The sequence below is a fragment of the Rhododendron vialii genome, chromosome 1a, assembly GCF_030253575.1.
Source record: "Rhododendron vialii isolate Sample 1 chromosome 1a, ASM3025357v1".
In the NCBI taxonomy this organism is placed as follows: domain Eukaryota; kingdom Viridiplantae; phylum Streptophyta; class Magnoliopsida; order Ericales; family Ericaceae; genus Rhododendron; species Rhododendron vialii.
In genome coordinates, this window is record NC_080557.1 from 42,744,352 (window position 1) to 42,756,368 (window position 12,017).

Below are 12,017 nucleotides of genomic sequence, written 5' to 3' on the forward strand. Positions count from 1 at the left end.
ATTCTTGTTATACGTTTATATGATGTTTATGTACCTAGATCGTGCTTTGTTTCATGCTCGAGGTTAGATTTTGTATTTCGGTCGAATTCGAAAATTCTGCTCGTTTTTTGAGTTTCAATCCAACTTCAAACGGCCATAACTTTCTCATCCGATATCCGTTTCATGCAAACTTTATATCAATTTCAAGGTCTTGAAGTCAACTTTTCATTACCACTAGAACCTTAAACCTCTTTGTACATAGAAAGTTATGATTTATTTGAGTGGAGGTGTGTTAATCTATCACGTTGCTACGTGACAGATTTGTGTTGCCTCTATAAACACCTGTTTAATCATCCTTGGAGTGCAGATTTGACTAGGGTTCCTTCGTATCTTTTAAGCTTCGTTCAATCGCGCAACTTTTGGGGCTGGAATCACTCAAAAATATTAAGAACTCGATTTATAGTGATTTTTAGAAAATTAAGTTGTAATCTAGAAATTTGGGCAGTATAGTGTACAGAGCTGCGTTTTTCATCGTTTGTTACGGTTAAACGACGCTATTGGTTATGGGTCCTTATGGATTTTAAAGATCGGTAAGTTTATGATGTTTTGGCGTTTGAATTATTGAAAAGTATCGAGTATGAAATTTTTAATGAATTTTCAAACACTGACTACTCTACTGTCTGGATTGTTTTTGTTGTTGGGGTATCGATCCCCATGTTCTCTGGGACAGTTTTGGTCCGTTTGATTCTCGTTCAACAGTTTAATTCTCCATCACTTCTAACACCTTTTAAATATCGTTAAATCATCTCTAAGCTTGATTACTCGAGTTCCGATGATTCGTTGATCCTTCAAACTCTTTTGGCGCTCGTCTATGAGATCTAAGCATCAATATTAGCGGGTGGTATATTGTAGAGTCGCTATGAGGTTGATACGATATTGTGATATACTAAGAGGAAAAAGGCGTGTACTCATTTATCAATCGATGTTCTATTATGATTGATCGTTTGGAATACATTGAAATGTGATTATCGATGTGTGTTTGACCTATAAGTCGGTTTGATTGACGTGCTTTATTGTGTCATGAGATTAGAGAAGTGTTTGTTGAAGGGGTTGTATGATTATTGGGATTCGAGTGGCTGTAATTGAGAATTGGAATGAGGAAGCGGCTGCAACACAATTGGCGGTAATGCAGAATGCAACGCATGGGGTGGTAATGTTGTGACCCAAATAATGAGTGATGTTGACTGCAACGCAAGGGGTGGAAATGCAAAGTGGTTGAAATTATGAGAAGTGTCAAAATGGTCGAGAACCTATTGTGAGTACGTTTGATTGATGTGAGTATATTAATGTTTCTACATGACATGCGAACTGTTAGGAATACTTACAAGATGTTTGGAACCCTTTGGCCATAGCCTGCCTTCCGTTGTGATAAACTCATGTTTCTCATGTTCACTTATCGAATTCTTTCACTCTCTGTGCATACTTCATCGCATTTTCACATAGCTTGAGTATAGATTTCTCTACTGGGTTAGTGTAGCTCAACTTATCATTTTCAGGTACACTACAGGGACACAATCTTGAAGGGTGTGAAATGCATGTAGATATCACAGGCTAAAGTTATTTTCCGGAGTACTTGTCTTCCTTTGTAAATCAAACTGAATTATACTATTTTTTCATATTTTGGAATACTGTACCTATTGGGCAGATTTGTGAGATTCGGGAACTGTATTGTAATTTGGGGTAATCTATCACTCTAAGAAATTCGGCTTTTAGCGAGGAAATCAATTCCCTCGCTAAAGGAAGGGTATTGGCGAGGAAATTATGGTTTCCTCGCTAATGGGACAATAGTAGTGTTTTATTGCGTGGAAGACGAATTTTTCTCACTATTTCCTTGTCGCTAAAGAGTATTTGCGACAAATTTTCACAATTCCTCGCTAATCATTGCCGCCCAAAACGTCGCAGGGTTTTTGTATGTAGGCGGGAAAAATAAATTTGCGAGGAAATAAAAAAAATTGTCGCCGAAAGGTTGTGGAGTTTTTTTGTGTCAAACTTATTTTGATGCTAAAGTTGTAACCATTTTGTATTCTTGCAAAAATAGTGGTTATTTGCGAGGAATGAAGCATTGGTCGCAAAAGTCTATACTTTGTTTGATAGTACAGTAAAAACATTTTACAAGAAAATGTGATGGTCGCAAAAAAAGTTCAACAAAAAAATATGAGTATTCTTTAAGCATGACCCTTGGTAGTTTTATACCATTGTTGCCGTTTTTTGAAATAAATGTTACTCCCTCCGTTCCAAATTGGATGTCAATGTTTGATATCTGTGTCAATTTCAATTACTTATATCTTTCAATATGGATCTCAAAATATATGCAATATGGATCTTGTTTGATAGTTCTATTATACAAAATTTTCAAACTCATGAAAAATATTATAGATTGAAAGATATAAGCGATGAAAAATGACACGAGTTTCAAAAATTGTCATCCATTTTGGGACGGAGGGAGTATTATATCTTAGTTTTACAAAAAAAAATTTTGAAATTTATCATAATAATATACATTGTAAATAATTTGTCAAGGTTTTGCAAAATACGGATTAATCAGATCATTCATTACAATTAATCGTGTATTCGTTAGACACTTGATCGAATGAGAAATATCATTTTTAAAAATAAATTTGCATCCCAATGAAGGGACTTTTAATACCTAATCGAGCAAAAAATTTACATGAATGATTTAATCAACACGCACAACAACATCAACGATCTCGATCGTCATAATTATGTCGCGACCATGTGGTTATTGTACATCAACAATTGCACAAGACTTAGTTTACTATCAATTGCGTCCCAATGAAGGGGCTTTCTCAACTCGATTGAGCCAAAATTTTACATGATTGCTTAATCAATAAGCCCAACAAAATCAACGATCTTGATTGTCATTATTATGTCACGGTCGCGTGGCTACTGTATATTCAACTACTGCACAAGATTTTGTTTACTATTAAGAAAGTTTAACGTATAGATTATAAAGATCATTGTCTAAGTCTATTTTTATAATAGTCGATCTAAACCGTTAGGATTTCACCTTTTACTGATCACATCATTTCTACTAAAATTTGAGATCATCAGATATTGTCAATCATATGATCGGAAGACATTAATGCGTTCGGAGGCATTAAAGTCTTTATGGTGCATCACTCGAGCCCACATTGTGGTCTTTTTTTGCCATAATACAAACTGTCTATCTTTTACATAATATGAATTAGATTATTTTTGTACCAGCATGAAGTTAATCACATATCGTTGGACGTCGTTTGATCATAACAAAACGTATTGTTTTATCAATGAATTTGTATCCCGATCGATGAAGTGGCTTACTAAACTCGATTAAGCCAAAATTTATGTGACTGATTTCATCAATAAAAAAATAAAATTAACGGGGTCGATCGCTAAAAAAATTTATGCAAGAAATTATGTTTGATGTTGTATTTCAATTGTTATATATGTAGCACTATTATAAAAAAAAATTAATATTTACAAAAGAAAATCATTCAGTGAGGAATAATTTTCGTTGTCATTTGCCCGAAAATTTCCAATTAGTGGCGGAATTGGGCCAAAAGGGGAATATTAGTCCTGCAAAAACTCTGGCCACTCATTCTGCTCTTCTTTGATTCCACTCTCCACAGTCCACACCAGGGAGGCAGCGACGCCGCCCACTCCCGCACTCCGCCCACGCCGACGTCCACTCCTCCTCCCGCCGACGATCGATCCACACGGCAGTCCACTCCTCCTCTCGCCGACGATCGACCCACACCCACAGTGGTACCACTGGTACGTCTCTCCTCTCTCTCTCTCTCTCTCTCTCTCTCTCTCTCTCTCTCTCTCTCTCTCTCTCACAGTCACAGCCACAGAGCTTCACCATCCGGTCCATCACTATTTTGATTTTCCTTCAAAAACAAAAACAAAGAACTCTACATTGATCTCGATCTAGATCTGGTTGTGGGTTGCGCCTTTGTGGGTTCTCTCACGGTCTCACCCTTGATCTTTTTGACGAACTCCAAAAAACAAAACGAGAAACAAGGGTCTCCAGATGCTTAACCCTGAGTATTCATACTTGGGTGAAATTGGGTGGGGATCTCCAAGACTCTTTGTGCTTCGTTTGTATTGTTTCTGTTACTGATAGCTTTTAGCAATTACTTTTCCTGAAATTCAGCTATCGATTTGGTTTATTTATTTTCTGCAACCATTCTGTGATTTGCAATTTACCATTAACCTCTGTTGTATGACCCTAGATTTCATGATTTTTGTGTGCGTATAAGAAGTACGTTAATGGAAAAATACCCTAAGTTGACAACACAGGAAGATGAATTTTCCTTCGCTATATGCTCTCAATAGCCTGAAACTTTGTAGTGTGTATCTCTTGTTTGTAACTTTGTATTGTAGGTGATGGTCCTGAATCCTGATGGATCCAGACCTTTTATGTTTTTTTGGTATTTGATGGATCCAGACCTACGTGTTATATAACTTATATGACCTTTGTTAGTATTGTATGAAGTCTTCCAATTTCGCAAGCCACTCCTCTCCTCTACACTCCTATCCTATACTCTAAGTTTTAGTTTTAGGACTTGGGTTTTGTAAGATCTTGCTTGTTGCAGTGTGTGATCTGATAGGTGACCAATACAAATACAAATTGCTGTTGTTGCTCGGTGACCACTTCATAGTAGATTAAGCCCCCGTCTATTGTTTCTAATCTGTTTAGCTCTTTCAGGTCTTAAAGCATAGTTTCTATGTAACCCTGGGTGAGGGATTGATATGTGAGGTAAGGAAAATTATGGGTTAGGTTTTTCATTTCGGATTCTACTTGAAGGATGCAATTAGTTTTTGGTACTCAACAGTACATTACATAATTGGTACTTCATTGTTGCTTTTTGTTTAAAGGACTTCTGGTACTTAACAACATGATATAGTACTTCATTGTGGAGGATATTGGAAGGAGGCTTTTGGTACTTAACAGTACATAATATAGTACTTCATCGTGGTTTTTGTTTAGATACTTGATATTATGTTTTGGAAATTGAGGCGCCATGTTTTGACATTTGGAAATTGTTTCAATTTTCCTGCAATTACTTTTGAGTTTGATGGATTGTGTTATTGGAATAATATAGCATATCATTGTATGACAAGAAGCAAAAAAAGAACAATTACCAAGGGTTTTTTTTTTTGTCGCTAAAGAGTTATTTGTGATAAGAAAACGATTTTTTATTTGCGATGATGAGTTTCTTTGCAAAATGTATTTCTTGTTTTGGGATAAAATTTTATTTCCTCACCAAACATATATATTGGGTGAGGAAACATGTGTTGTTGCTATTGAGGGGCCATTTTGCGAGGAATTTTTTCGTTGCTAAGCATTTAAATTTTGCGAGGAAATTCGGGTTGTTGCTATTGAATGCACCCTTTTTGCGAGGAAATGATTGGTCGCCAAACATTTATATTTGGCAAGGAACAGGATACTTATAGCGACTAATTTGTTTTACATCAGTGTCCAATGATATTCCTCGCAAAATGGTTCATTCAATAGCAACGACCAAAATTTCCTTGCAAAAAATAACCCTTTGGCGAGGAAAAAATATTTGGTCGCTAAAAAGAATTGGAGACTACCCATTTGTGAGGGATGGACGACGAATGAAATTTTGTTGCAAAAGTCTTTTTGTGAGGAGAATTTTGCAGTTAGCGAGAAATATATTTCCTCGCAAAAGGCTTGATTTCTCGCAGTGTATGTACTATTGTGAGGATTTTTATTTAAAATGGTATTGTTATTTATGTTGAAAATCCAGGGCTTGACAATAGCTGAGCTTGGACATTGAAAATGGAAGGATATCCGTTCGGGCATCATCATCATCATGAACATCACAATCCCAGGGATGGAGAAGAATACCCACCACCAGCGCCTCCTCCTAGCTTCAGAGATGATGGACCTCCACCTCCTCCTAGCTTCAGAGATGATGGACCTCCACCTCCTCCGCCGCCTTCATATTACGGAGACTATGATCCACCACCACCACCGCAAGTAAACCCCCATCATCCTGCGTATCACAGTGGAAGTGGAGGCGGAGGATCGTATGATGCCCCCCCGATCTCAGATTTTCATTCTCAACCACCACCATCCCAGAACTTCAATTATTCGTCATCGGGTCACGGTTACCCTTCCCAACAACCTGCAGATCGGACTGAGTATACTACGGTGGTCCATCATGAACGTGTCGAATCGGAAGGGCATCACTCCTATCGCCCTCATCTCCCATCGTTCCTTCACCACCATGAACATCAACAGGGCTCTGCCGCTGGTAAGCCTACTGTTAGGGTCTTCACCAAGGCCGAGGCTAATTATTCTCTCACTGTCCGTGACGGAAAGGTCATTCTTGCCCCTTCCAACCCCTCCGATCCCTTCCAAGTATGTTTTTCTTTCTTTTTCTTTCATCATCTCATTACTGAACTCTCAAATTTGCTTTTGTTTCTTAGTAGTTATTACGGATTAATTGCTCCATCTGTAATGTGTTCGGGTATTATTGTATCGCAGCACTGGATCAAGGATGAGAAGTACAGCACAAAAGTCAAGGACGAAGAGGGCTTTCCCAGCTTTGCTCTAGTGAATAAGGCCACTGGTCAGGCCATGAAGCACTCTATTGGCGCTACTCACCCTGTATGTTCATGCTTTACTTACCTACTGCGTATCCATTTTCTATCCTGTAATAGTGTGAACTTTTTCTTATTTTGATCAAAAGAATTTGATTTTTTTGGTTTATATATATATATATATATATATATATATATATATATATATATATATATATATATAAAACCATTATTTGGTTGCGTCCTATTGTAAGTCTGTAATCTGTTAATTGCGACCCCATTATGAGTCCTATGTCCGTATTTAACTTTTTTGTTTGATAATGGCCGTTAATGGCTCCAGATCAACAACTAACACCTACAGCTATCATCCATCATCTACTTCTAATTAATCGACAAACTAATTAAAACTTTTCCGATTACCAATTAAAAGTGCATCCTAATGTTGGGGTCCTGGGGTCATACGACGCAGTTGGTATCACTTTTGATCTAGAGTATTTGATTAAAAAGTCTTTGAATGGTCCATTCAAAAGTTTTGGGTACAGAGGGAGGTAGCCCATCACCTCAGGCTTTCCTTTGGTAATTGCTACAGGATACATTGTTATTGCCTTTCCCATGCCTACTAGAATGTATGAGCACAAATACGAATGTTAATACCTCTTTTCAAGCCAGAATTGTTATTTATGCTATACATGAGGAGCAATTCACTAAATTTGCTAGTCCAAAACAAGTGAACTATAAAATGTGGAAAAGCAGGGCATGCTTTTGATCCTTAATGCTTTGAGGCATCTGGAGAAATAAAATAGATAGGGTTTGGAAGGACTCCATGTTATGTATAGGATTTGCCACCTTTGTTCCTTGTTTAAATATCTCCTGGGCAACCATTTCTGGCTATATGCTTTCACATTTGGTAATGGTCATGCGGCTATAAATATTACTGTGCAGGTGCAGCTGATACCTTATAATCCAGATGTTCTCGATGAGTCGGTATTGTGGACGGAGAGCAAGGACTTGGGTGACAGTTATAGAACTGTGAGAATGGTTAATAACATTCGCCTCAATGTTGATGCTCTTAATGGTGATAAAAACCATGGAGGCGTTCGCGAAGGCACTACTGTTGTTCTTTGGGAATGGAAGAAAGGAGACAATCAGCGGTGGAAGATCATTCCCTACTGTAAGTCATTGAACCTCTTTTCCTCATTCGTGGATTATATCTGCCGTTCAGGGAGCCTCTCATTTGTCTTTTGCTATTTGATCTCTTTCTGGATGTCCTTTTTGCAGGATGTTGTGGAGTTCCAAGTATGGAAGCTCAGTTGCAATCTATATGGAAGACTTCATAGAATATGCTAGTGTACTCTTCATGAGTAGTTTGTGTGTTTCTATCTATGCTGTTTGGAAATCTTTGTTGGTGATGATTCTTCTGCTACCGTTATTAGGTACTTGGTTTTGGTTTGTTGTGTGCTCTCTCTTGGGCGATGGTTTGTTGTGTGCTCTCTGTTGGGTGATGGTTTGTTGTGTGCTCTCTCTTGGCTTTCCCAACTGCCAAAAGATAAATTTAAGTAAAGTGGAGTTGGAAACATATTTCGATTGCCATCATTGAATGTATAATATTAAGTTGTGGAAATTTCTGTAGGCCTAATTTTACTATTTACATCTTTTATGTCAATTTGTTGCTGATGCGATGTAATTGTGCTCATCTCCTCTCCTATGCTTTGCTCATGCTTTTTTTCTTTCCAAAGCCTACCTTGCCATGTTTGCAGCTCTCTGTTTTTTGTGATTGTACATCAGTTTTCTCCATCATGATTTACCTCCTCTCCATAGGATTTGGATGACCATACCTTGCGGTTTCATATACGACCTGTATAAAATCATGCCTGGCATTAGAGATGCACTTCCCTGATCTCTTAGATTTGTTAGTGTTGTGAGTTTCTACTTCTGGTAGTTATTTGATGAATCTATAAGTGTGGTATGATGCACGGAGCAGGATATATCCCGTAGCTAAATGCTGTTGGGGTCTTCATTGAACGTGGATGAAGGCTTTCTCTTTTGCATTACAGCCGTCAGTGAGGATCGGTGATGGGCTGACAGGGAGATTGATGGAGACTCGGAGTCGGTGTAGATTGGTGAGATGCTGAGAGGGAGAGCCTAGAGCCAGAGGTGCAGCGCTGCGTTGAATCTTAAATAGATTTAGGGTTAGTTGTTCACTGAGGCACCTTTTTCGTTTTTTCTTACTGATATTTTTGTTTGGACGCCGGTAAGGCACATAAGGCACTGACGCTGTAACAACGTTGACGGAATAGTAATGTATATAATGGGTTAAAGGCAGTGAATAGTATAACTCAAACGGTTCAGTTCGGTCTGAACTGAGATGTCTTAACAATAAACTGAAACGGGAAATATTTTTTCTTAAACTAAAAACTGAACCGAACTGTTTGAGATACAAAACCAAACAAACCAGTTCTATTTTTGGCTGGTTTGGTTTTTATTTCACCCCTATAAAGCACTATATAAAAAACAAGGGAAGTGCTACAATACACACTCCTTATTTGGGTGTGTATCATATGCACCCTCATTGAAATACACTAAAATGTTATGATTCCCAAAATGTTATGAATCTATTGCTAAAAAGTTACGAATCATATTGATGAAAAGTTACGAATTTTTAGTATAAAAGTTACGATGCGAAATAAAATGTTATGAATAACCGGTCCTACAAGTAATTTTTTATGAGGTGGCACAATATGAACCACACAATAGGTGCATATGGTACACACCTTAAAGGGGTGTGTATTGAAGACTTTCCCAAAAAACAAATGAGTTTTTTTTTTGACATGAAAAAACAAATGAGTTTAATCAAACAACTAGCAAGTACTCCGAAGGACGGACACTCAAAAGAAGGTGGGTAGAGGAGTGAGTACAACTGTACCTCTGTCGTTTGCAAAAAAAACACATCTTTTGATCGGAAAGTAATCATCAATAAAAAAACACCACATAGATTTCGTGTGTGGGAACTACATAATAGAGGAAAATGGGGGGAAAATAACTCGATATAATCTTTTAAGAGGAGAGACAGAAAAAGTTGGACATAACTCTTGTGAGGGAAAAAGATGATGGACATTGGACATAAATAAATCTCCTTTCAACATAATTCCTTAAACTGATTGGATATGAGCAGTAAAAGGCTCACAGGGAAGTGGTAATGATTCAAACCGTGCTTTGGTCTATTTGGAATGCCCCACTTCACAGCCTGATTTTTTCTGTTTCTCCCTTCAAACGACGAAAAGATAGGGAAGAAGAGAGGTTAAATGGACACATGCATACACCAGAGCACTCATTCTCATGACAGAGCAAATAAATCTCTAGGAAAAATGGGAGGTTATCTATTGTTCACTTAAACTATGACAGAGCAATTTCAATCTCCCGTTTCAATTCCATTTGCATGAGGCATTTTTACAGACATCTTGGATGCATTAAACTAAGGTCTCTGATTGCGTGATGTGGCGGAGGAGGAGGCGGTGGCGGAGGGGGGAGGCGACAGAGAGAGGGAGGCGTACACAGAGTATTTGTGTGACTGGAAATTGCTTAGAAAAGGTTAAGTATTTATGGGCCTGCCATTGTAGAATGGACGGTGTAGATTTATGTAGGGTATAATTCTAGATCGTTGGTTGTCTTTTGGATTCAAAACCAGTCCTATCTTATTATATAGACTAGTGAATGTGCAACGCATTTTAAATACAACTAAAATGAATTACAAAACTATTGACCACCCCCACCAACGAATCTGATAAATACTGGAAGATTTGTTTTCTTAAATTAGGTTCATGCCCGTGCCTAAAGTCATGGCTCAAACGATTGCACACACAAATAGACATTAGACTCACGTGCAATATATCAACCCTTATCCAACAAACCCAACTACGCAAAAAAAAAAAAAACCAAAAAAACAAAACAAAACAAAACATATTCGTTGGAATTCCCCGTGCTTAAAGCCACAATGTGACATAATAGCGAGTTTGCAATTATCCAAAATTACAAATGGGCCAGACAAAGACTAACAACAACAAAGTAAAAAAATGGTCCCACTACCTCAAACATGAACAAAAAAAAAATGGTCCCGCCACCTAAGATATGAACATCAAGAAAAAAACCGTTCCCATCGCCTGAGAGATCGAAATAAATACCTCAAAACCGACAATATGATATTGTTGTCGCTTTCCTACATTCACCCAATATGACTCCCTAGCAACCCCTTGGCTCTTGGAAAGCACCTTAGTGATTGCTCTGTCCAGAATGAAATAGATTAATTTGCCCATCAGCTGAAAATTAACACAAATACAATTGCACAGTCACGTTGAACACCTTATTATTTAAGAGAGTTCAAATATCACAATTTTTCGTTAGGATTTCTAAGGAGCTAGCAAACAATTTTTTTCGGGAAAATTAATTTCAGGAGATAAGCAACATGTACCAACCGATACATGACAAAGCAACATATACTCAAATGAGAAAAAGGTCCAACTTTGAAACTTTGCATATCTAACACATAAAATAAAAGTTGTCAAGATCACTGACCCTCTTTTCCCTTGCCAAAGTCATTGAGAGTCCACCTTCTTTTCTCCACGGTTGTTACCTCTGAAGAAGCCTGCAAGCCATAATTAACAACACACCCACAATCAGATTAATCTCGAAGAGTTATGATCTGAACATATGGGCAAAATAACTGTGAATGAAAAAAAGACTTGAACACATCTTGGAGGAGTTATGATCAGAACATATGGGCGAAGCAACTGTGAACTAAAAACGAATTATATTTGGTCTTAGACATCCATCAAAGATCTTATAACCTTCCATATCATGGTTGTAGCTAAAAGTAGTACAAAACTACAAATTATGTAAGAAATTGGTTTTTAACTATTGGATATGTGCCTCAACTAATTGGGGTAAGCCTAGCTATAGGCATCAAAACCAAGAAGGATCGTGATAAACTCTCACTGGAAATCAAACTTCTCGTATGGGCAATCTTACAAACACCTTGAATGCAATATAAAATTCTAAAGTACACAGCTACAGTCATGCTCCTAGTAACAGGAAACAAAAGGAAAGCAGAAGCAATTGTTTTTAAAAGGTATGCAGCTCTAGTGCCCCGCCCGCATTGGTGTCAGTATATGGTCCAATGCCCCATTAATCTTTTCATTCTAAACAGTGATAATGAAGTTTTAAAAATGAAGTTCCAGCACAATATAAGAACACCAATTGGTGATTAATTATAGGTATTGTAAACAAATACCAACTCAACATCCCCACAAATGATATCACTTTAAGAACAAAAAAAAAGGGCAACAGTTGAAGAACAATTTACATTTAGAGAATACCAATGTGCTAAAAATTGTCTAAATCTTAAAGCA

The 12,017-nt window shown here is 37.5% G+C and overlaps 1 protein-coding gene across 2 annotated transcripts; it reads left to right on the forward strand.

Moving 5' to 3' along the window:
• The first annotated feature begins 3,544 nt into the window (after nucleotides 1-3,544).
• LOC131316713 (ricin B-like lectin EULS3) lies at nucleotides 3,545-8,236 on the forward strand. 2 transcript variants are annotated; one of them, XM_058346153.1, is made up of 5 exons: nucleotides 3,545-3,813; nucleotides 5,817-6,433; nucleotides 6,560-6,682; nucleotides 7,558-7,786; nucleotides 7,894-8,236. In XM_058346153.1, coding segments are annotated over exons 2-5 (939 nt in total). In that variant the 5' UTR covers nucleotides 3,545-3,813; nucleotides 5,817-5,848; the 3' UTR covers nucleotides 7,896-8,236. The 2 variants fall into 2 exon arrangements, with proteins under 2 accessions (XP_058202136.1, XP_058202132.1); XM_058346149.1 differs by having other exon boundaries at nucleotides 3,553-3,813; nucleotides 7,558-8,236.
• Nucleotides 8,237-12,017: the final 3,781 nt, after the last annotated feature.